General features: G+C 43.4%; 1 protein-coding gene across 1 annotated transcript in view; it reads right to left on the bottom strand.

Moving 5' to 3' along the window:
- The window catches only part of DNAH9 (dynein axonemal heavy chain 9), a 301303-nt gene that overhangs the window by 107837 nt on the left and 167069 nt on the right, over positions 1-26397 (bottom strand). Inside the window, exons 41-46 of the mRNA XM_024752602.1 lie at positions 24959-25061; positions 24156-24395; positions 17995-18156; positions 13202-13398; positions 7113-7275; positions 5221-5344 (exon numbers count right to left, since the gene is read on the bottom strand). Of these exons, the coding sequence (XP_024608370.1) occupies positions 5221-5344; positions 7113-7275; positions 13202-13398; positions 17995-18156; positions 24156-24395; positions 24959-25061 (989 nt within the window). The remainder of the gene's footprint in view (positions 1-5220; positions 5345-7112; positions 7276-13201; positions 13399-17994; positions 18157-24155; positions 24396-24958; positions 25062-26397) is intronic.

The raw sequence follows: 26397 nt of genomic DNA, 5'->3' as shown, positions 1-26397 counted from the left end.
GTGGTCTGGGGCTCTCAGAGGCCACAGTGCTTTGAGATAGTTTAAGATGGTTTCGTTAGCTGGAGCTTGGTAATAAAAAAGGCAAAGCTGAGGGTTATTCTGCACGAACCAGTTAGCATCACAATGGCTTAAGGGCTTTGACCCCACCCAGGAATAACATCTTTCAGAAACATTTCCCTGGTCTCAAGGGAGAAAAAACAGGGAGTGTGGTGACTATCTCAGGACCCCTGGCCCTCTCTCTGCATGGCTGGAAACTTTCTCAAAGCACGTGTTCAACAGTAATATCTAATATGTAAGATGACACATCTTTCTCATGATATTACACACCTTGGTTCAACGAATACCTCTTGAATGCTAATTATGGGCCAGGGGATGCGTTCAGTGCTGACAACGTAAATGGTGAAAATAACACAGTCTTTACAGAGGTTTATAATTATATCAGTGTTGTTTTATTTCCTAAGCTGGGCAGTAGGTATTTAATCCTTATCTTTTGTACCTCTGGATTATTTCATAACAAGAAATGAACCAACAACAGACAACACGGTCTCTACCTTTCATAAGTTTACAATGTCGTTTCAGTACAATGGTGGTGTGTGCAGCCACTGAATGTTAGAGAAACACAGAGGGATGTTTCTCATTCCTCGTGGTGACAGTGGATTAGTGAAGATTTCCCAGAGAGATAACATCCAAGATAAGTCTTGTACTATGGGTAGAAGTTAATCCAGAGAAAGAAGGAGAAGGGCATGAGGTTCAAAAGGAATGGCGCGAGCCAGTAAGGGTGTCAGGAGGCAGTCCAGTGTGTTATTTCAAGGAGGTGGGAATTACTAGATCATAATGGGGAGGTAAGCTAGTGAGGAAGGAAGGATGCAGGTCCAAGGCAGCTGTTTTTTTTTTTTTGTTTGTTTTTTCTGTACAAAACAGCTTATCGTGCATTCACTTAGGAACTGATGAAGGAATTATAGTTTGATGGACCTTTTTGGAAGCAGTGAGGGGAATGGATGGGGGTGGGCCTCCCTGAGAGGTAGGGAGGTGAGTTAAGTGTCTGCAATGTAAGCTTTTATATGTAGAATGGATAAACAACAAGGTCCTATTCTATAGCACAGAGAACTATATTCAATATCCTATGATAAGCCATAATGGAAAAGAACATATGTAAAAAAGGATATATATAACTGGATCACTTTGCTGTATGGCAGTAATTAACACAACGCTGTAAATCAGCTATACTTCAATAAAATAAAAAAAAAAAGAAGTGTCTGCATTTGTTGAAGCAAAAGATGAAAAGATCAGTGGTAGTCATGACAGAGAAGAACGGATTCAGAAATAGTTAGGGGGTAAAATTGGTGGCAACCGATTATCTCTTGGACATAGGTGATGAGGGAGAGGAGGGAGGGAGAGGTTAGTAATGTAGGAGAATGCACAGACACATAGTCTCAAGTAACTTGTATGAGAATTTAGTACCACAGGAAGAAACGCAAAGCTGTTACTCAAGCATCCTTTTGCATTACGCTCTGGGCATGTCTGTGTGGCAGCTGGAAGCAACCAGGTGCTGGTTTAAATTTCCATGGTTTATGGTTTGGGGACGCATGAGGTAAACAGATCCGCTGAGACCACAAAGTATGCTTAGGAGGTCTGATGCATGCTTAATGGCTTCTCTTTTGTCGTCTTTGCCATCTTTGCCACATCTCTTTTGCCACTTTGTCTTTTTTCCTTTCAGGGAAACTGGGCCAGAACATAACTTGTGTAAAGCATAGATGGCCTATCAGGGAATCCAGTTCTAGATGCTCATGGGAGGAGAACAATCCAATGCCAAGACTGTTACAAATATTTCCAGACTCCACATTCTCATGTGATGTGTACAGATCACTAACACGTCAATCCTGCATCTAATCCTAAAGCACCTGGAAGATGAGAGGATCTTTTCATGTTTTACATTCCAAGAGGAGATTTGGCCCAAATGTAATAAGGACAGTCTGTTTCAGAGATGGAGAGGCATATGGCTTTACAAGAGAGGGGACTCAGTTGGTTATCAACTATTCCAATAGACCACATAGAGGTTACTGACTGGAACATGGAAGCTTAATAAATGGTTTTGAATACACAAATAGATGCAAAGTGATCTAGTCTGAGCCAGGGAAGAGAAATATTAATTTTGGAGTGAACAATTAAGCCTTTTGAAAAGCAAAAAGGAAATCCCAACATAAGATCCCAAAGTAAAATGAAGTATGAAATCTGGCAGAGTAAGGAGAGGAAAAGACACCACACCTGGAGCAGACTAGTTCTTCTTAGCTGGGACTGCAGTAAAATGGGCTTTCTGGAATGCTGGAAACCTGGAGGCAGGTGTGCTGTACCAAAAAACCAGGAAAGGATTCTATTTTCTCCCTTTAGATTAGGATGGGCCCGTGCTGATGCTGAGTTTGGTTGAAGGAGGACCAAGAGAGAACAAATTTTGTGAGAGTTTTTAAATACCTGCTTTTGATGGCCAGTGTACATTCTTCAGGAATTATTATACAGGGCAACAAGGACATAGCAAGAATTGAACTTTTCAGACTCAGCAAGGGCCAACATTTCATGCATAGTTTCACCAGAAGCTTCATGAGCCCCATTAAGGACTCTGGTAGCCAAAGGAAGTGACTGAAAGATAGGCTTCATTCACTCTGATTTAGGTGGCCACCCTGCTTCTTATACAATTATGTTGCTTTTGCTAAGAAACTTGATTTAATTTTTTGAGTGGAGGATTTCTTACTGTCAGTCTGTAACCAATCTGAGATGCAAGTGGCATAATGATGGGTTCTGAAATGTTTGGGTGGTGTCAGAGGTGGGATTTATGTGCTGAATTACCAATACAGTTTGATTCTGGAAATGGTGTCAGGAAACCAAGGGATGAATCAATGAGCTAAAGAAGTGTGGGAGGAAAGCAGAGAGCCTATGGCACGAGATCATGAGGTCACTGAGGAAGATGTATTGGGGGAGTGTTGAATCAGTGGAATTCGCTCACTGTACCTTATCTTCAACCTAATAGGATTTGTAGATGACTAGAGAGGGATGAGCTAATGACAAGGTAGCCCAATGTATAGCTTCCTAGTCTCTACTGTGTTATCCAAGAATGCAGTGATTGCACCACCCCATAAAATTGAAAAACTAAGTGGATGGGGAGGCTCTGAGGAATCTCTGTAGCTCTGCCTGGACTGGCAGTCAGTTAATTTCTAGCCAGAAATTATCTGACAGGGAAAATTAGAACTCAGATATGCTCAATTCTCCCTGTCAAAATGGTTAAGATAAAAGGGATGAAGATTAGAAAAGTATTACTTTTAATTGTAGCTCCATTTTAACATGTGTGTGTAAATCCTGTTTTTGTACAGAAGCCTTAAAAATGTGAGTTTGAAATTCCATGACTTTGAAGCACACTGATTGCATTAAGTTTTCACTGGGCAGGGCTTCAAAAATTCATCTGAACTTGAAACAAGTTGTTTTCTAAATGAAAAATTAAAAATACTTAATTGAAGAATAAAATTTCAATTGGTAAAAGTGTAACATCGTTTGTGTCTCAGACGTCATTATAGGAGAAGGTGACCTGGCTGGATTGGAGCCAAATAAGATACAGGGTGAGGCTGGCAACATGCCTGGCATCTCCAAAGCTATAAGTCTTTGGAAGCACAATTTTACCTTTTTTGATTGTTTTAGAAATTAGACTTTAGGGCGCAGCTTCAGGGTGGGAGGACAGTTGGACCCGTCTCTCATTATTTGGTAAAATAACAAAAGGTGAGGCAGTGTTGTAGGTGAAATACTGTTGTAGAAGGTGGTGGGATGTTAAAAAGACAGTATTTAAGAAAAGGACAATTTGTTGGATTGGAGGAGAAAAGGTATAAGAGTTAGTAGGCAAATTCCTGGATATGAAACTAACTTAAATAGGGCAGGTTGGGAAAGGAATGAGAGTGTGGGATCAGTGTTATGGGTGGAGCCATCAGTCCCAACCTGATGCGACTCTGGTCCTTATCAGGAGGAAGTTGAAGGTTGCTCACAGAGCCTGCTAGTGCATGGTCTGGACCAAAGACCAGTGGCTCGTCATGGAAGTGATAGTAAAATGGCCTGGGGTACAAGGGCACAAAGTTTGAAGCAGTCAACGATTCTGAAGCAGTAAAGTTCCTAGAGATTGCATGGAAAGAGCCATCCTGAAATATATATGACATGGAATACACTTTGGAGAAGTATATTGTGATCTCGGTCCTTTGACTTCATAAACTAAAGAGGATTTAGTCAGAGAGCCAGGAGGTGAACTGTAGAGAAACAGGCTTTCTGAAATGGAAATCTGGAAGCAGAAATTTTGTTCAGAACATCTGTGCACTGACTATTAGCCCAGATAAGAGGTGGTTTTATAGATGCTAAATCTGGGTTAAGAGTCAGGAAATCATATTCTCCTTTTAATTAATATAAATATACATACACCCCAAATGTCTGAAAATGCATAATTTTTATACTATATTGTTTTATCTTCTTGGGTATATATACATATATATTATCTCTTGTGTATGTTTATGTATATTTATATATACATATATGTATATACATATATGTGTATACTTAAACTTTTTTTTCTAGAATGGTTGGCATAAGTCCTGAATCCCTAAAAAAATAAGGGCAGCAAAGTATCAAGAACTGAACTTTCCACTGAAGTCCTGTCTTGCACTGATAGTGTCACAGGGAAGTTGAGACAGCCGTTGTCACGTTCTTTGTAATCTAAGAAAAATTCATAAAGTTCTGAATCCTTGATTAATTAAATTGGCAACCTAACCTTGCCCTCTTGGGTAAGTTGTGTGTGTGCAGGTACTCTGTGTGTGTATCTTGCTGCTAATGCCTTCCCTCCCTGAAATACTGAACACATCCCAGTTTCTCTCCGTCTTGGGTGTGGGGAGGGAACAGCACCTGCTCTCTGGACTCAGCAGATCTGCAGGCCCTAACCTACTTTCCCCCTATTGTCATATCTAGTCCCACTAAGAAAGTCATAAGACTACTATCTGTTTTGCATGTAAGGAGAATAAAAGACAGCAGGCCCAGCAGCAATCCTAGAAGGACCTTGATGAACCAGTTCTCCGCTGTGTCAGTTTTCTCCCTCATTTCTATGACCTCGCTCTTCTGACCTAGAACAAAATCTCCACCTTGGAATGACTCCAACTCCAGCAGGAATTGGTTAGAGACATTCAAGTGCAGAGAGTCTCTTACCAGATGCCAAGAGGTCATTAATGAGCACAAGGAACTTCTCATCAGCTACTTGGGCGTCTGTCATGAGAAACACGGTGCTGAGATTCTTTACCCCGGCTTTCAGGCACAAGCTGGCCAGGTCCGCCTGCAGAAACAACGTCAGAGATCTCTGAGAAGAGGGCTTTCCTGATAAGAGACCAGCAATGGGAGGGAGGGAGGAGTGCTATCTTGCACTCACAGGCCGGAAAATATGCCTCATTCCCAGGCCTCGATCCCAATAGAGGTGGGCAAGTAGAATAAATAATGATGAGCTTTAATTCATACAACCACTGTGGCTCCTGAATTAGCTTCTAGAGCTCCTGCTTTGTGCAAACAGGTAACAGCTTTCCAAAGGACAGAGATGTTCCCCTGTTCATCTGTGTTACTTATATCATCATACAAATGAATGGCTTGCCCCGGGAGGCAAGTGATTGCTCTTGGTCCTGACAGAAGAGTCATGTACTTGGGCCTCCTGGCCTAGGGGATGAATATATCATATAGTAGCAGAGTCTTATGTCCTTATGGCTAGCTCCAGCAAAGACTTTTGCTGTTAAACAATATATTGGGGAACGTACACACACACACTCACACATACGCACACACAATCATTTGGTAGGAACTTACATCCATTCAAAACTATAGGTAGATGAAGTTTGGGGCTAGGATGCCAGGCCCTGAATTTTTCCAGCTTGGTCACTCTTGGCTCCTTTGATGCATCCCTTTCCCGAAGCTCAGCCATTGGTCCGTAATCTTAGTCATCTCTCTCTCACACGACTCAAAGCTCATTCTATATCAGCCTCATACATTTCCTTATAGCGGAGCTTCCTTTGTGTCCAAATAATTCCCCTTTGACATTAATAAACTTCCTTTTAGATCAGTGGTTCTCAACCAACGCATTTACAGAATCACTTAAGACAGTGTTTCCCAGCTCTCCTTAGAATCACCCAGGTTACTTTCAACTGTCCTGATGCCCAGGCCAATCCCCAGAACAGTTAAGTCAGGATTTCTCGGGGGTGGGATGCAGGCATCACTATTATTTGAAGGGGATTCCAGTACATGGCCAAGGTTGAGAACCAGTGTCTTAGATCATTCTGTAAATGCATGATTCTCATGAGCACTATCTTGTCTTTTCTTTTTTGGAAGCACTAAAGATTGACCTGATGTGAACCTGGAGTATGACCTTAGATGCGGCCAATCGCAAGAGGCTGAGCTGTGGTTTCAGAGCAGCAGTGAGCCGGACCAGCGGAGAGATTATGAAGTCGGGTGGGCGGGTCTGGCTCTCTGCAGGCTGGAATTCTCCCAGGGACAGCAAGAGCAGCATCTTGATGGAAATGACCTCATGACTCCCTACTGGGCCTCTATTGTTGGCCATGGATCAAAACAGGGGGCTGGACAAAGTGACCTCTGAGGGTCGTATTTAATGCCTTTCTCCACTTTCAGGGCGTGCACCGTGGCTCCTAAGTGCCTTACGTCTCTTCATGTCACTGAAGGTCCCAGCGGCTGGTGGTTACTGAACCCATCCTTTAATATATGCAATTCTTATAAAACTCGGGCAGTATTCCTTCTGTCTGCTAGGGCCGCTGGAGAGCTGTGTGCTGAATTTGATGTAGATGTGCTTCCGATTTGGGTGAGAGCTGAGGCTCTACAGATGCACCTAAAGCAGCTGAGGTCTCCCAGATGCAGACCTTGGGAAGGTCGGTGTTCTCAGGGTCTAAGCACCTCCAGTCACCAGCCCAAAGTCTAAGAAGAAGGTGGACAGATGATTAAGGGGAAATTCTGGGCGAGGGAGCTGAAGAGCTAATGCAGGGTGACAGGGAGTCGTGGGCAGTTGGGGAGAGACAGAGCCTCCCCCCCGCAGCTGCCCGGCCCCCTACCTTGAAGTCAGGAATCTGGTAGCCTCTCCGCAGCGTGATCTGGAATACATCCATGGAGCTGATGAAAGCCGCGAGCCTTGTCAGACTCTGCTTGCCACTCCCCCCTACGCCAACCAGCAGAGCGTTTCCCCGCGGGCACTCCAAGATGCGATTGATGTGGCAGCTGAGGGAGGGAAGCAGAGGCACAGGCTTTGATCAGACTTCCCTCCGTGAGGAGCAGGCGTAATGGTCCGGGTGAGGACTGGAGCCCTCCTTGCAGGCACATCCTGGGCTGAGTTTGGGAAGAGGGCGTTAAATTGTCCCCAAACCTCGCCTCACCTCTTGCCTGAGTGGACTGAGGTCGCCCTGTTCTGCTTTAAGCCAAAGCCTCTGGTGAAGCAGTGGTGGTGGAGGAAGAGCCCAAGGCAGCCAGGCAGGATTGGAGGGCATGTGTGATGCTGACAGGAGGGACCTGGGTTTATAGGTCTAATTATGGCCGCAGGGTAAGTTCCTAGTAAGACACTTTTCACGACTTTCGATAAATACTGAAAAACTGGCCCCCAGAATGGTGGCATCAATTTCTTCTCGGGTAGAAGTGATCAAAAATTGACTCTATGATACTGGAGGGTGAGAATATGTTAGACTGTGCTAGTCGAATGTGCAAGTTAAGCCAGTGTATTCGGGGATAACATAACCAGTGATGAAGCTGCTGTGGAGGGCTTGTATGTCACTAAATTTATGTAGTGACATTTTATTCCCCTAAATACTCAGAAGGTATTTACTGAGTACTTTTAGCTCTTTTTATGATTTTACTTTTTCGTTTATAATTATATAGCTGTGATACTCTGTCTTGTATCAGACAGGTGTACACTTCTCTTGCTCCCTTATTAAACCATGGTTTCTAGACATCTGAAGAGTCTGTACACTCATCTTGTTTTCTCTGTAGTGCTAGCACATTAAAGGCATTCAAGAAATTTTTGTTAAATGTAAGCAGAACACCCCAGACCTGATACTCAGCATCACATTTGAGGTCAGGTAGGTGCAAGGAATCATCTGCTTTGTGTCTACATGAGATGGTGCCTGGCTACAATGATAAAAGGAGAAAATATGGTGCTAAGATATCCAGGTCCTCTCTTCAGATTCAAAAAAAGAGGGGACAGGAATGAATTACTGAGGAGAGAGGCAGGCATGGGGGAGGAGAAGTCCAAGTAGGTTCTGCGGGCCACCCAACACCCAGCTCTATTCTGGAAGGCCTGAACTCAGCTTAGCATGGTCCATGCTATTCAATATCTAAATGGAAATGCATCATTAGTGCTGAAGTTTCCAAAGAAGGAATGGTTAAGTCTGCAACTGTCAGCACTGGATTCCAGCTGGGGATTCATTAACAACCTGTGACGAGGGCAAAGGACTCTGCATTTAAATTACAGAATCTAAAAAGAAGATCAATATTCTAAAGGATTTCTGGGCCAGAAAACCAAGGCAGTCAGAGTTAAGCCCATTACTGAGTTTCTGGGAGATTAAAAACAAAAGCTGAAAATGTACCACAGCACAGCTGGAGGAAGCTGGCTTATTGAAGACTAAACACACACACACACACACACAGACACACACACAGACACACACACATGCACGAGAACCAATAAGATGCACAAAAGAAGGGGCACAAGAGAAGTACATCTGAAGTTAATTTTTTTGTTAATAAACGTGAAGCGATTCTAAGAGAAAAAAGAGGAGGCAGAAAAACACACATCGGAATGAAAAAACAAAGAAAAAGTAGACGGAGATAATGCCAAAAGCAAGGGGAAAGATCTAGTGTGAAGCTTTCAGAAAAAGTAGAACGAGAATGTGCTGAAATGGTGAAGGAAGTCAGTAGGGGAGCAAATGGTGCTTTTAGGGAAAGAAAACAACAGTGCAAAGATAAAGATTAACACCATGGACCGCTTAGTAAGTGCGAAGCACTTGTCATGGAGGAGGAAACTGAGGCTTGGGGAAGTTGTGTCCTTCGCAAAGCACCACCGCCAATTAGTGGCAGAATGAGGATTAGAACTTGGGCCTGGCCCTTGGGGCTCCTGGGAGAGCGCGTACAGACTCGTCGGGGCACTGTGTGGAGTGACGCCGACAGCTTAGTCACCTGTGTTTCTCACCGGGCTGTTCGGCATCCCGTTTGCCGGTATAGGAGGGGAATGCTTCTGCTTTCTCTGCGGGTAGAGGCAACAAAGAGGATCAAGGAGCCCCCGGGAGGGGAGGGAAGGGCAGTGCAAGAAGGAAGTCATGGGACATTGATATTTTAAAACAAACGTACAGGAAATTATACATCCAGATACATTTTCTTCTTCCAAATTGTCCCCCTCAAGGCAGTTCATTATTCCAGTTATTTTGCCATTGCTAATGCAGCTCAGGTTTCTCTTTGGAAACTATCTTCAGAGTCTGGTTAGGAGCCTCAGGAGAAAAGCCAGTTTTCATCGTCTTATTTTTTCCCTAAGAACAGTATTAGGCAGTTTGATCACCCATGCTGGAAACCACATTGACTGAATCACTTGCTATTCTCCCAAATTACGTTTACCCTGAAAAGACAAGGATTTTCTTCAATTCCAAGACTATGACACAGGCTCTGGCAGCTCTTAGAGAGGAGGGAAAATACTCCCTGAAGTTTCACCAGATTAGTGAACAAACACCCTAAAACCCTTATTACTGACCATCTACCACGCACCAGACGCTGTCCAAGGTACTGGGGATTCAGCAGTGAGCAAGAGAGTCTGTGTGTTCAAGGAGTTTACACTGGATTAGGGGAATGTATGAAGCATTGTAGTGTGATGGTCCTGAGCGGACACTCTGCATGAGTGTTGGCTTTGGCTTACCTCTTCCTGGGGTGTGAGTGATGCTGGACAACTTCCCTCATCTCTCTGGATATCAGTTCCCTTACTTATAATATAGGGATAATAGGAGACCTGACTTTCTTCAAGTTGTTTGTGAAGCCCAAGAGAATTGATGCAGGCAGAACACCGTGCACCAGCCCATGGTGAGCTGTGTTCAGTGCGGGTCTCACATGTCAGATCCAATGCCGCCTCCTTGGTGAAGCCTCCCTCACCACCCTATTTACGACTGCACTTACCTCCAAGGACTCTCTATCCCTTTTACCTTTCTGTTTTCCTCTGTATCATTTATCCTATATGATGTGCTAAGAAATTTTACTGAGTACCTGCTATGTTCCAGACACCGTCCTAGGTATTGGGGATCTAGCAGTGAATAAGACAAAGATCCCTACACTCATACTAAGACCATCTAATCAATAAATAGGTGTTGGATGGATGGCTGTATACAAATTAATAGAGTGATTAATCATGACAAATGTAGCAGGGGAGTCAAATAATATAAGGTAAGGACACAGCAGTGACAACCGACTTTAGCCAGAGGTTGGTCTGTGGTGACTTTGATAAGAGCTTCTTTGTTCAAGTGGTAAGAAATGGATCAAGGAACAGATGAGAAGCAAGAAATTATGAATAGTAAAGGCAACCCTTCTGATGAGTTTTTCTTTGAATAGGAGCTGAGAAACAGGGGTACGGGGTGAAAGAGATATAAGAGTCAAGGAATAGTTTATTCTTTTTTTTGATAAATGATAATATGGCATGTTTGTATGCTGATATGTATGATCCAGAAATGAATGAATTGATGATGGGGAAGAGGGAAGAGAAGGAAAGAGAAAAGAGGAGAGAGGGAATTCCCTGGCAGTCCAGTGGTTAGGACTTGGTGCTTTCACAGCTGAGGGTGTGGGTTCAATCACTAGTCAGGGAACTAAGATCCCACAAGTGGTGAGGCACAGACCCCCAAAAAAAGAAGAGAGAGAAGAGGGAGGGAAGGATCATTGCAGGAGGGAGTAAAGTCACTGAGAAGGTGATAGGAGATGGGAACCAGGGCACACGTGGAGGGTTTGGCCTCAGGTAGGCACAGGGATGGTTCCTTAGCTGAAATAGTACAGAAGGCAGGACTTGTGGGTGGGATGCAGGTGGGATACAGAGAGGCTGTTCGATCTGATGGCAGGGAGATGAGAGAATTGTCTTCTGGCTGCTTTCATTATCTCAGCAAAAGTGTGCTCATTAATTGGGAATAAAGAGAGGGGAGAGATGTTAGAAGCTTGAGGAGAGAAACATGTGATGCAGTCATCACACAAAGGGGAAGACAGCAATCTGCCCAGGGTCATAGAGGAGAGTTTCTAGCAAAGTTGAGGGCCCACAACTTTGTGGCTGACAATCGCAAGAAAATCAAGTCAACATGATGATGGTTTTTCTTCAATAATCTCCATATGTTTAGGGGCAGGTGTGGAGAAAGAAGATAGTGAGGTTTAGCTAGAGTAGAGCTTTGTCACATGGATGCAATGACAGGAAAGTTAGGGGAGCTTGTACTGGGTGATGGAATCTATGGTGGTCGAGGAAAGTAAAGACATGGTGGACAGAAGGATAAAGGAGTTTGAGAAAGTAGGTGGTTCCATGAAATGAAGTCTTGATGAAGTTTGAGAATAGCTGGAATGTATTTATTTGCAACAAAATGGATGGACCTTGAGGGCATTATGCTAAGTGAAATAAGACAGAGAACAGTAAATACTGTATTATTGCCTTATATGTGGAGTCTAATAGAACCAAACACACAGAAACAGGTCAGATTTGTGGTTGCCAGAGGTGGGTGGAGGAATTAGGTGAAGGGGTCAAAAAGCAGGAACTTCCAGTTATAAGATAAGTAAGTTCTGGAGATGTAATGTACAATACCATGACTGTAATTAACAATACTCTATTGTGTATTTGAGAGTTGATCTGAAAGACTCTCATAACAAGGAAAATAACTACCTGAGGTGATGGTTGTTAGCTAACCTTATGGTGGTAACATTTGCAATATATACTCAAATCATTATGTTTTACACCTTAAACGTATACAATGTTATATGTCAATTGTATCTCAGTAAAACTGGGAAATAAGTATAGCTGGAATAAAAACTAGAGCAGGTTAGTGGAGGGGTAGAAGAGACAAATGAGTGGAATGTTTGAATTGGAGATTTTGTATGTGGCTTTATTATTGATGATGGAACTCCTAGGGCAGGAACACGTGAGTGAGTGGCTGAGGTGGGTTGTAAGGAACATTGCTGGAGCTAAGGAGGCCAAGGAACAGAAAGACCAGGTGACACACAGATGCCAGGAATGAAGAAAGGGGTGGCTGAGGAGAGAAAGTGGTCCAAGCACTGAGGTAGGTGGTAAATGATGGGGAGCAACGGGATGTCAGCAGATGACAGTGACAAGGAGGGGTGATGAGTAGGGATGTCCAGGTACTTGTGCTTCAAAAGAACTGGGGTTCATAAAAGATAAAAGGAGAAATGGTTTAAATATGCCACTGGGGTGGGGTGGGGGAGAAGGAGGGTCCGTACCTCTCTCTAGGCCCTGGGGTGCATAGAATGGGGAAGAAAAAACTGCTTTCCTCAATGCAGGGTTCAGTTAGGTTTCAGTTAGAATTCATCAGTGTGGAAGTTCAGAGAAGTTGAAGATAAAGTGGATTTTGCTATTGGAGACTCTGGGTAGCAGGGGGCAGGGTGGAGAGATTGTAGAAGGCAGGAGGGGTGGTCAATGCACCTCGGATTGCGGAATATGAAGAACAGTATAGGATTAGCATCCGTGTGAGTATAAACTACCTGGGAGGCTTGGTGACTGCTCTCCCTGGTTCACTTGACAGCAGCAAGACTCAAAAAGAGAGTTAATTTGTGAAACATGTGCACTTAAAACCTTCCATCTCACTGGACTAGTATGAGTTGAGAGTGCAGGTCCTGAGCTGCTCGGTGCCTTATTTTATGACCTCCCATTTTCCCTTGGTGTCACCATGATCAGGCCCAGGACTTAAATGGCAGACAAGGAAATAAATCCAGTTCCTTCCGAGTTTATCACGATGCTGCCCCGGCTACCGCCAGTGGCAGAAGCCACAGCTGCTGCTCTACCAGCCGCCATCTTGACCTCCATGGCAGAAGCAGTAGCTGCTTTCCCGTTTCATCAAAGTGTCATCAAATGTCCAAATGAGACCCCTGACACTGGGAAGAGGAGACAGCTGAGGAAAGGCACGATGAGAAGCACACTTACACATGGCGCATCGCGTCCTCGAAGAGAACCAGGTCCATCACTGTGTTGACTTTGTTGTGGTTCTCCAGGGCCTCCACCAGAGTCTGGGTCAAAAGTTCCCACGATTGTACAGGCATGTACTTGGGCTCCCCAATACCATTTGCAAAATGGCAATACATGTTCAGGCTTTGGGTCTGTTCCACTGTCTCTTTGAGATCCTGGTGATGAGACACAGGGACAGGGACCCTCCTTAGTGACTCTCAGTTCTGGTTCCACACAGAGTGGAGACACCTCACTTGCATTTTCTCTCTGAGCATGCTCTAAAAATTATCAGTGCTGCTTCCAACACTTCCTTTTTTCTTGAGAAGCCCTTAAAATGTGTATGTTTAACATTCATTTACGACGTATGAGAAGTCACAGATGATGTTGGTTATTCCTTGTGGGCTGAGGATGGGACATGGAAGGTGGAGGTGCCCTTCCCTCACGTACAGTAAGAGCCCTGTCCGAGCAGAGCAGTGGAGGGGACACACGGGTGCATTTCCCTCCGCAGGGGCTCTTTCACTAGGATTGGGTTGCACCAGTCCTCGGCCCAATGGCCTCGCCTCTCCCACATCCATTCACACAGGTCTTGCTTCCCAACCCATAGCAGTGTCATAGAACATCCTTTTCTATTTCCTGGGAGACTGCACACTATAGGTTGCCAGCCCCAACGTTATAGGCTCAACCCAGAGGGCTTGGTTTCTGAAAAATGTGCCATGAGCCGTCCTTAGGTGACTGATTCGTTTATGGGGACAATGCTAATATTAAAACATTGACAGCAGAACCCCCATTTATAAAACATTTTTAAAGATTTGGGCTTATTGTGTGTCAGCCCTTGCCCACAGGACAGACCTTAGCATGTTTAATAAACACCCAGTAAAACTCAACTGACTTAAAAGATAGGGGTCTATGTCTCTTCACTACCAGTCTATCCTTTAAGTTTCCAAGAGGCAGCTAATTTTTTTTTTTTCATTCAGAAAGGAACTATTTACTTATCAAACGCAAATGTTTGAGACTTCAAGAGGTGGAGATTGTAGAGGAATTAAGTCCAAGAAAGAAAGCTTTGCTAATGCGTAAGTAGGAATTTATGCCAGCATGAACAATTGTCCCCACCTGCTGTTCTTTGCTAAGGTTCAGAATGGAGGATCCACCTGGGAAGGGGGAAATCAGCATGCTATTCAACAGCAGAGGCATTACCCAGGGCATACATCACTGTAGGGTTAGCCGTGTGAGCCCAGGGGACGAGATGCATCAAACCTAATGGAGGGAGGGAAAGTGAGGATAACAGTGACATCTACAAGAAGCCAGGACTGCTGCTTGGTTATAAGATGAAAGAAGTAGAAAGAGTTAAATATCAAAGAGTTATTATATTTTGAAGGTGGTTTCAGGGCCATAGAAAACCTTTAAACTATGCTGGCTTTGCTAGATAGTAACAACAAATGTCCAGACATTTGGATAAGATTTAATGTGATGCAGGAGAGCCATTCTTGCTGGTTGAGGAAAACATGTGGGAAAGGGATATGGGAATACATCTACCTAGTTTGAAAATGGGCTAATATACTGGGAAGCAGTTCTGATGGCAGTCAATTTACACTAATGATCTGGCAGAAGAACAACGAAAGTGCAGTTCTGAAAAGCCTGGTCTACAAAGACTCTCTGATGAACAAAACAAGGCTCTGATTTTATGATCACAGCCAGATGTGTAGAAGGAAGAGAGAAAACCAACCCACCCAGTGAATCAAAGATTTCTTAATAGTGATGTTGTATCATATAATGGCCACAAATAAGAGAACTTTAAGCTTTTAACGGTGGAAACAGGACTGTATCAATTCTGTGTTGGAAATTTGGCAACTTTTCTCTTTTTTATTGAAGTATAGTTGATTTACAACGTTGTGTTAATTACTGCTGTACAGCAAAGTGATTCAGTTATATATATATATATATACACACACACACACACACACACACACACATTCTTTTTTAAAAACATTCTTTTCCATTATGGTTTATCATAGAATAGTGAATACAGTTCTCTGTGCTGTACGGTAGGACCTTGTTGTTTATCCATTCTATATATAATAGTTCGCATCTGCTAATCCCAAATTCCCAATCCACCTCTTCCCCAACCCTCTCCTCCTTGACAAACGCAAGTCTGTTCTCTATGTTCATGATTCTGTTTCTGTTTCATAGACAGGTTCATTTGTGTCATATTTTAGATTCCACATATAAGTGATATCATATGGTATTTGTTTTTCTCTTTCTGACTGACTTCACTTAGTATGATAATCTCTAGTTCCATCCACGTTACTTCAAGTGGCATTATTTCATTCTTTTTTATGGCTGAGTATAGGCAACTTTTCTTTAATACCAATGCAAAGATTTGGTGTAGCCAGGGTGCTTCAGGTTGGCATTTTAAATGTTGCTGGGGAAGGATGATGGCAGTATTAATTATATCTAGGTCTATGATCAAAAGGATGTGTTCTTAGTAGACAGACCCACGTAGGAACTTCTATTTCAAAGACTGAATGTTGTTATTCTAAAGTGCTAGCTCAGACCAACTTAAGAAGACAGTCAGGGCTCATGTGCAGAGCTAACAATGAACACACAAATTGGCAAATTCTACGATGCTCACGGACAGGCAGCTATGATGTGAGAGCACTGAACATCAGGCCATTTAAAAAGGATAGGACAAGTGCAGGAATTTAGGGTGTTTGGACTAGTAAAGAGCAGACTGAGATAAGTTACTTAAAATGCTGTCCAAACATTCAAAAAGCTGTCATATAGGTTGGAATAAACTGTATATATCTTCAGAGCTGGACCCAGAATCTTATCAGGAAAAAATATGGAGCTAAACCTAACAAGGTGAGCATAGGGACAGCGTGGTATATTTAAATACAAGATTTGATTATTCTAAGTTCAAGAGAGGATAGATAAGCAGTATGTGTGGAAAATCTGGTGCTCTGTTCAACAGAAAGCTCACTGTTAGTTGTGGGGTAATTTTTTTTTTCCTGCTGTACGCGGGCCTCTCACTGTTGTGGCCTCTCCCGTTGCGGAGCACAGGCTCGGGACGCGCAGGCTCAGCGGCCATGGCCCACGGGCCCAGCCGCTCCGCGGCATGTGGGAGCCTCCCGGACCGGGGCACGAACCCGTGTCCCCTGCATCGGCAGGCGGACTCTCAACCACTGCGCCACCAGGGAAGCCCCCTGTGGGGTAATTTTGACACTAAGAAATGTCATAAGATCTTAGGCTGTGTTAACATATACCTGTGCTCTCCTGGGTATATTCTATCAATCATTCATTCTTCAAATTATTAGTAGGTTTTATGTAGGGAAAAGAGTTTTAGGGTCCAATATGTTTGGGAAATGATGCACGAATCAGGCTTATTCAAGATTTTCAGGGCTTTAATGTGCTGAATGTACTGTATATTTCCAAGAGAGGGCTATAATATGAAGTACTTTCTCATATATCTTGCACAATGGAATACTACTCAGCCATGAAAAAGAATGAAGTAATGCCACTTGCACCAACATGGATGGAACTAGAGATTATCACACTAAGTGAAGTAAGTCAGAAAGAGAAAGACAAATACCATATGCTATCACTAATATGTGGAATCTAAAATATGACACAAATGAACTTATCTATGAAACAGACTCACAGACATAGAGAACAGACTTGTGGTGGGTGCGGGGCGGGGGAGGGATGGAGTGGGAGGTTGGGATTAGCAGATGCAAACTATTATATATAGGATGGATAAACAGTAAGGTCATACTGTATAGCACAGAGAACTATGTTCAATATCCTGTGATAAACCATAGTAGAAAAGAATATAAAAAACTGAATCACTTTGCTATACTGCAAAAATTAACACCACATTGTAAATCAACTAAACTTCAATTTAAAAAATTAAAAACAATAAAATGTTATGGGGATAGGAAAAATATGAAGTACTTTCTCAACTTATTTCATCATGGATACCTTCTTTCCAAGGAGTATATTGTGGTACAACTGTTTAGCAAGACACATTTTGGCAAACACAGTTAACAAAAATTATAGTATATAAGAAGAGGGGAATGATAGTCTTGATTTTGGTCAGACCCCACTTGGGTTGTGTAATGAAAGTCAGACACCATGATTTCAGAGGGGAGAACTGATGGAAGAGTAATACAGATGATGTCAAATTGCTTTGGGTTTGGAAATAAGTCTTGTCAGAAATGGCTAACAGAACAGAGGCTCTTTGGCCTGGAAAAGCGAAGACCAAGGAAGGACAAGGTAAATGGTCTTAAAATATTTGAAGGTTTGTCATGTAGACCTAGGATTAGTAGACAGGGAAATGAATTTCAGAGAATTATTTAAATAAATCTCCAGTCTTTAAAGTTGTTCCAAAGGTCCAAATTTCAAAATCATTCTAAATTACCAGCCATTTGCCATTCCAAAGTGGCTGCCTTTGGAAAGACAGGATAGTGTATTTCCAAGGATGCTGGTGCATTATCTGGGATGACCAATCTGAGCAATGGTACTGAGAGGCATTAATATAGGACGAAGATTGGATCAGATGGGCTGCACAGACCTCACAACACCGAGATTCTATGATTAATGTGTGTCTCTTCTTGCTCCAGCAGTTTTCACTTAGGCAAAATAATGACAGATTTTATTTCCTTATCTAATCCTGATCTTCTTCAATTTATGGGCTAGATTTTTATCACTTGGGTGATCACTTGCAGAATCATGATTATTTTTCAAATGTAAATATAAATTCACAGGGTAATACTCACATCAAAAATTTTCTTGATCACTTCTGCTTGGATCTTATCAAAAAGATCAAGATCCTTCTCTTCCACCATCTTATCCCGATAAACCCGATTTGATTCGTGCAGATAGAGCTTTACTAGGTCCTGTGTGGATTTTACACATTCCACAGAGGAGAAGAGAATGCCCTTTAAGGAGAATAAACAGCAACAAAAAATAACATGAATAGCAATTTAAAACTACAACAGTTACAAATGATAGAAGCCAGTATGTGACAGGTACTGAACTAGATGTTTTGCCAGAAAAAGCTCATTTAACCATCCGTGATGCTACAAAGTAATTTTTACAATAGTCATTTTGTATAATGTGAAGTTTGGGATTCAGAAAGACAGGAAGCATGCCCAACGTCATAAGGTAAGTGGCCTTAGTTCAAAACCACACAGTTTTGAAACCAGGTCTATCTGACCTGAGAGCCTGGAATTTCAACCACTACTTTCCAAATCACCACAGTGAGAGGTGAGGCTGCTTCTCTGCTGTATTTCTCTTCTACAAGTACCACTTTGAAAACTAATCTGGGTGATGATTGCTTATGTAAAATCAGAACGATGACATAGAGCTGGAATGAATATAGCTAACCTTCGCAGGCCAGTAATCCATTTATTCATCTCTAGTAAGTTCTCCTTCTCATATACCTCAGGGATCGTTCCAAATATTTACTCTTCTTTTCAAATTTGTCACCTCTCTGTTACTATTAGCCAGTGTCCTATCCCTCTTTTTCAAGGAAAAATGGAGACCACTGAGATTAGAGCCTCTCGATGACTTCAGATCCTGTAACTTCAAGCTCATCGATGCCTTGTTTGCCCTCGTTGCTTTCTTTCTTGTCTTACAAGAAAAGGGGTCCTTTAATTGTTCCTCATTATGGACAGAATAATGCTCAGATTCATCCATGTGGCATAAAGATCTGGACATAATAAGACTACCAATCTGCTTCCTCATCACACTTACCATCACTTCCCAGAAAATCTTGATTTCAGTTTCACAAACTGCAAATTATTTTCTAACCCTGAATACTTTTGTGCCTCCATGCCTTCTGCTTTACTTCCTTGGCTCGTCTTTCAAGATCTAGCTCCACTGCTCTCTGATGAAGTATTCCAGGGCATCTCCTCTCCTGTCCAACAACATCCCTCTGATATGCCCCACATAACCCTTTATATATAAATCTCTATTAATATAGAAGAATTACAAGTTTCTAAAATTACTTTTCTTTGTACAGGTTTGCTTCTTCCAGGTCATGTTGAGTGCCTCTAAATTTTGGAAATAAAGCAATATACTTCCAAATACCCCATGGGTTAAAGAAGGAATCATAGGGAAAATTAAGGAATATTATGAAACGAATGAAAAAAAATATAACACGTAAAAGCCTGCATGATGCAGTGAATGGTACAATTAGAGATAAATTTATAGCCTTAAGATAAACATTTCAGAAGAGGTGAAAGGCTGACAATTAATGATCTAAGTAGCCATGTCAAGAAGTTAGGAAAACAAGAATAAACTTACCCCAATCCCAGAGTAAGTAGGAAGAAAGAGATTATAAAGAAAAGAGCAAATTTTAATAATATAAAAAACATATCAAATAGAGATAACCAATAAAGTCAAACACATAATATTGGTATACTTTTCTTTTCTTTTTCCATTTCTTTTGAAAAGACTAGCACGATTGATAACTCCCTGGTAGGGCTGATAGAAGACAGAAAGAGAAAAACAGAAAAGACACACATAGCCAGAATAAAAAAGAGAACATATGTCAGATAAAACAGATACTTAAAAGATAACAACAGGATACTATAAACAATTTTGTGCCAATAAATTAGAAATTGATGACACTGACATCTTACCACAACTGATACATAAAGAAACAGAAAATGTGAATTGTCTAATATGTATTAAAGAAATTGAATTTATAGGGCTTCCCTGGTGGCGCAGTGGTTGAGGGTCCGCCTGCCAATGCGGGGGACGCGGGCTCGTGCCCCGGTCCAGGAGGATCCCGCATGCCGCGGAGTGGCTGGGCCCGTGAGCCATGGCCGCTGGGCCTGCGCGTCCGGAGCCTGTGGTCCGTGGCGGAAGAGGCCGCAGCGGTGAGAGGCCCGCATACCGCAAAAAAAAAAAAGAAAAGAAAAAAAAAAAAGAAATTGAATTTATAATTTAGTCTTTCACAAAGAAAACTTCAGATGGTTTCATCATTAAATTCTTCTGACATTTAAGAAAGGCACAATGCAGTGTTTTAAAAAATCTTCCAGAGAGTAGAAAAAAAGGAAACGTTTCCCAATGCATTTTTTATGAGGACTTCATAAACTCAGAATACAAGAAGAAAGAGAAATTATAGGAAAACCTTATTAATATAGGTGCAAATGTTATATAGAAAAAAACAGTGAATGAAATCCAGAAAATAAAATAAGTTCACCATGTAACAACTAAGTTGGGTTGATTACAGGAATGCAAGGTTGATTTAACATTCAAAAATAATCTATGTCATTTATCCCATTTATCCCATTTCCAGAAAAAATGGAGAAAAAAATGGATATAATTATTTCAACAGATATAGAAAAATCATTTAAGTTTCAACAAATACTCATGATAAAAAAAAAAACTCTTGGTAAACTATAAACAGAAAGAAATTTTCTTAAACTGGTAAAGAGCATCCACAAAAATCTATAGTAAGCATCACACTTCATGGCCAACTATTAAAAGCTTTCCCCTAAAATTAGGAATGCTGCAAAATGCCACTCTTACCACTTCTCTTCCTTGTAGTGGCAGCTGTAGCCAGCACAGTAAGAAAAAGAAATTAGAAGATTTAAGGGTTGGAAAGAAAGAAATTGTTACTATGATTCATTTTTACCAATGACATGATTGTATATATAAGTACAAACGTAATATTGAACAAAGACACAAAAGGATATTTACCATATGATTCCATTTATATAAAGTACCCAAATAGGCCAAAATAACTTATGGTGTTAGAAGTCCAGACAGTAATTAGCTCTGGAAGGAGGAGAAAACAGTGAATGGAAGAAAGAAAAAGGAGGAGTTCCATGGATGCTGGGAATGTTGTACTTCTTGATCTGAGTTGTGGTTACACAGCTGTGATGACTTTGTGACAACCAAGCTCTATGCTTATGGCCTGTGTGCTTTTCTACTTGGATGCTATACTTTAATAAAAGTTTATTTTAGAAAAAGAGAGAAATCTCATTAGGTCCCTTTGGGCCCACCCACACATACATCTCGGCCCTTCTCCTTCCCGGGTCTCCTAGGTACCAGCCCTGTGCGAGGTGCAGACGGCAGGAAGAAGCCCCGCCGGGAATGCTGACTCCGGGACTGGGTTTTACAGTGAGGGGTGCCATCAGCTGATGTGTATAAGCCCTGTTACAGCCGAACACTCAGGCTGACTGACAATTAAGGGCTGAGTCGATGAGAGCACGTCAAGAGCAAACTTTGCACCGTCTTAGACAGTTTTGTGTAGCACTGAGATGGGAACGGTTAATGATTTCTGCTACTCAGGGCACTATCAAATTCTGTCCTGATGCCTGATTTCTGGACAGAGTGCGTGAAGTGCAGAGGAGGTCTGAATGATTGAGCCTTGGCTCAAGCTGGATGGAGGAAAACTGTGTTCTCCAGGCAGCGCCTGTCTTCCCGGGGACAACACCCTCCCTTATGCTCTTCTGTCAGGCCTTCTTCAGACAAGCAGGGCGGAGGGGGCGGGAGGGGGATGCTGTAGCCAAGCTGTGGCCTTGAAACTCAGCTCTGGAGGAGGAGGGGCGGCGCTGGAGGGAGGCAGGGGCTCTGGTAGGGATGCACTTTCCCCCATCTGGGGCAGGGGGCTGACAGCTGGCAGGCTGCAGGGAGGCCAGGCTGGGACACAGAGCCCGGGGGGTGCCACTCAGGCTGCCTGAGTCCGGAAAAGAAACAGACTTAGCCTCCCATGCCAATATCTCCCCTCCCTGGTTCCTCCTTGACTTTGCACAGTTGCCACCAAAACAGGCTGGACTAGAACCCTCCTTCTTGAGGAAGTGTTTGCTACCCCGACGTCCCGGCACAGTAGAGCTGACCCCCCTAGTTTTTTGATATGAGGCTTCTGATTACCAGTTATGCTGAACATACGCAAGCTACCTGATTTGTCTGTAGCACGGTTTTGTCATTTCTAAATTGGAAATGATCGGTATGTTACCTGAGATGGTGGTTGTGAGGATTCAATTATTAGCTAATAGATGCAGAGGGTGTAGGACTGGCTCAGTAAACGCCAGCTTTATTACAGACTGAAGGCGGACTTTTTACAAGGATCCCCTCTGTTCTCAAATTCCCTCCCCCATCTCACTGCTCGCGACCTCTCCTTGTCACTGTTCGCTTCCACCTACTTGCTACTCCACTAACATGGTTTGTACTTTTCTACCTCCACGGCCATTCATGCTGTCATCTACCAGCTGGCAACTTCTCCGAGCCTCTGTTAAATCGGGATAATAACGTGTAACCCAGAAGGTTGTCGTGAGTATGAATCTCAGGTCACACAGGTGACAAGGCGCTGTCCAGGCAGGAGCTGGGCTGGCGCTCTGTGTGAGGGAGACCGAAGGCCTCTTTCTCCTTTAGTTCTGCCACTATGGGCAGCATGAATTTGATCAAATGGCTCAACTCCTTTTTGCTCATCTGGAAGATGCACATGGGGATGCCCCCAGCTCATCCTGTTGCAGTGAGATTTCAGAGACCGCTTGTGTGATTAAAAAAAAAAAAAAAAAAAGAAGTTTTTCTCAATTAATACTCAGTAAATGGGAGGTAAGCGTGGGAATGCACAAACTTTGCCACCATCTAGGTCTGAGGGCCACGGAGCTGTGGGTTTTACAGGCTTGGAGCTGAGTCTTTCTTGCTGCCTTAACTGTCTTATGCTGTTCTCCTCATAGAAAGAACGGGTGAGAAGGACAGAACGGCGTGGTGGAAAGGGGTTCTGGCCAGGGACCTGAAAGACCTAGGTTCTATTCTGGCTCCTTCCCTGGCTGGCTGTGTAGGCTCTGTGGGTGTGTTTCCTCATTTGTAGCTGAGTTAACGCTTGGGAGGCATGTGACCCAGGAGAGCTGTCCTGAGCCAGCTTACAGGAGCTCTCAGAGACTCAACCTGGCTGTGGGGCTGTGGTCCACCCTCCAGGTAAGCTTTCTGGGAGCATCACTCTTGGATCTTTGAACTAATAGTAGGTTTCTGCTACTTTTGACCATGGAACCTGCAGGCTCTATGGCCTCAGAGTCTGGACCTTTGCTAGTCTGAGGTTCCCCAGAGTCCTACCTGCACAGGTAATGTAATTAACCCCAAACACATGTGATCCCCATGGAGGGTCATGCCTCACTCCCTGATCATGCTGATAGTTCCCTACAGATGTGGCCTCTGCTTGGGATGAAAGGCACTTTCCCTCAATAATGGCTCAGAACTACCCTGGAGAGGGGTCTCTCTGAAAAGTGGTTTCTGCAGATTCTCATCCAGGATGGGAGGGCTGTGGATCCATCACAAGAGGATGCGGTACCTGGCCAAGGGGAAGAGAGGGCTGGGTTTGCTGCATTGCCCTCTGGAGGTTTTGGTAGTGAAGGGGCAAGCAACTGGAAGCACCAGGCAGACACAGGCCACCACTATTCAGATGAGCAGCTGGAAGGATCTGAAATGGCTTTGACCTGGAAAATAACCTGGAAGTTTTAGGACTGACGCATCCCAGTGGCTGGCGGATGGTGTCTTCGGAATAGTATGACATGGCTTTAGGAAGCAGAGCTATCCTGCATGGTTTAGGGGATGTTATTTTTCATCCCAAGAATGATGGGTGTACCACCAGGGCCTGCAAAATAGTTTTCTCACTTCTGTGTCACTTTCTTTTCTAGGCATGTTGGAACCATTAGATGACATTATCTCCAAAATGCTGAACCTTCTCCAGCCCGAAGGAACCAACTCAGAAATAAATACACTCTGCTTACCAAGAAGTAACTTAATGGGCAAAGAGAATTCTATTATGTTGAATAGACCCTCACGGACCCCACAGCACTCTGTTTACTTGTACATTCGTCACTCCATATGAACTGTGCCTTTGCCTGAGAGTTTGGCAAAGAATGGAGGGGACAGGATCATGGCTAAGCCTCCTAGTGTGTCTTGGAGCCGATGGACTCACCTGGAAAATGTTGGCCAAGTCCCTGAGGTTGAAGATGTAATGGAATCTGATTGCTGTGGGGAGGAACGTGGTGGCGATCTTCTGGTGGAAGGTAAGGGCCAGACGGATCAGCTGGGGGACGCATTTCTGCAGTGGTGCCGGGAAGTCCCCAAGCTTCAGGTGCTGAGTCAGGATGGTGCAGTAGATGGAGGACAGGGCATCTGCTCCCGGGAAGGAGAGGGCAAACACGCTGAAGTGACGCTGGATAGGGGAGCACAGGCACGTGGAGGAGGCCACGAGTTAGACATCCATGGTCACAGGACAGAAATCACCTCTTCAGGATTCGGATAAGATGGTGAAGAATTCTTAGAAGGGCTTTGAATTCTACATTCTGGCCACATTTCTCACATTAAACCCAAACTTAGGTTGAACCTAAAATGATTAATGGGTTTTGGACTTCTGGTCAAAGACATCAGCATGGCGTAGCAGGAAGGGAATGGAACTTGGACTCTGGGAATCTGAGTCCAAATCTGAATGTGATCCTGAGAATGCACATGACCTTGGGAGGGTCATTCACCTATCCGAAGTTCTCTCAACCTGAAGACCAAGTTGAATTAGATGAACCCTGATTCCTTCTGGCTCAAAAAGTTTCAGAACTCTGGGTCTAGGGGGTTTTCTGTCTCCCTGGAAATGCGAATCAGCATCCTGTATGATTTACCACTTGAAGAGGCTGGACAGGGGAGGGGCCAATTATCACACATAGTCCAGTGACATCAGCCTGGAAGGTGGTGTTTAGGACCCCAGGGTCACAGTTCCCCCTGTACCTGAAGCCGTGGGTTGATGGTGAAGCTGCCTGCAGTGGGGTTCATACAGGAAATGTACTGGACATTCATGACCTCCTTTAGGGACAGTTTGTTTCGATCATACCTGGAACAGTCAGAAACCATGGACGAGAGTTGAGTGAGGGCAGAGGCAAGTAAGTGTGCTGTCAAGGTGAACTGGGATGTGCCTGATCATTCATGTGTTTGGGGGTAAAAAACAGTCTAGATACATTGGTAGAAACTGAGAAGAGACAAGAGCTTAGGACAAATTCCTAAGGGATACAACATCTATGGAAGTAGCGCCGGAAGAAGAGACCACAAAGATGGTCAAAGAGGTAGGAGGAAATCAAGGGTGTGTAGTATCCAGAAAGCAACGGAAGCCAGTATTTCCAACAGGACAGAGCAGTCAACCACATCAAGTGCTGCAGAGAAGATAAGAAACATGGTGACCCAACGGGGTCTGCTGGATTTCACTATAAAGATACAGTTAGTTGAGCAGGAACAGTTCAGTAAAGTGGAGGAAATAGAGGCCTAATCATAGTGGACAGAGGAGTGGGCGGGAGACGAGGAGGTGGAGACAGAGGGGAGAATCTGGTTATGCAGAGACACAGAGCAGTAATTAGAAAATGATTTTCTAACACTATAGGATAAATTTGTGCAGGTTTAGACACTGATATGAAGGAGCCCATCGGGAGATAGGGGAACTAGTAGGTGAAGTGAGATTTCAAGAGATGGAGAGAGTAGACGCAAGATGCTGGTGGGTGGTTGAGCCTCAGGGAAAATGTAATAAGGGGAGGGAGAAAAAGATGCACAGGGATGGAAGTAAGTTGTATGGGTGTGGAAGCTAGAAATGGAGATGGCGGGAGTGGCCATCAGCTGAGGTCGGGTGGGAAGTTTGAGGAGAGAGGAGAAGGCATGAAATAGGCATTTTGGAGGGTGGAAATGTAAACATATGAACGCAATACAGTAGAATTTCCAGGAAGTTTCTACTTCCCATTGAAGGTTTGTGACCATGAATCTAAAGTAAAACTATTCAATAAGTAGCCTGATCTTTTCCAGGAGACTTCAGCTGCTTGAATACTGGTGTGGAGATTGTGGATGGTGGTCCATGGCACGCATCCAACAAAGACCTTAGGAATGACTGAAAGGCAAGTCGGGTGACTGTCGTCATAACTGTAATTCCTCTCTCTGAACTCCCTCTTGGCCCTCCCTGCTCCTTCTCAGCAGCAGTAGATTCAGTGTGAGGTAGGAAGGTGAGCCAGAGTTATCTCAAATCACTGACTTGCTTTTTTCTTTCTGGCAAGTTTAGACCTTTTGCCATTAAAAACTATTCTGTTGCAGGAGATAACATCAGAGCCTGTGAGATGCTCTGAAAAGACAAAGGCTATTAAGACCCGCAAACACACGTGCACTATAAGAATGTTAGCTGTTCTCAGCGAAGG

The sequence above is a fragment of the Neophocaena asiaeorientalis genome, unplaced genomic scaffold (genome assembly GCF_003031525.2).
Source record: "Neophocaena asiaeorientalis asiaeorientalis breed wild unplaced genomic scaffold, Neophocaena_asiaeorientalis_V1.1 scaffold540, whole genome shotgun sequence".
Taxonomy (NCBI): domain Eukaryota; kingdom Metazoa; phylum Chordata; class Mammalia; order Artiodactyla; family Phocoenidae; genus Neophocaena; species Neophocaena asiaeorientalis.
The sequence above is the reverse complement of the archived record's forward strand: the minus strand, read 5'-3'. Positions and strand labels throughout refer to the sequence as shown.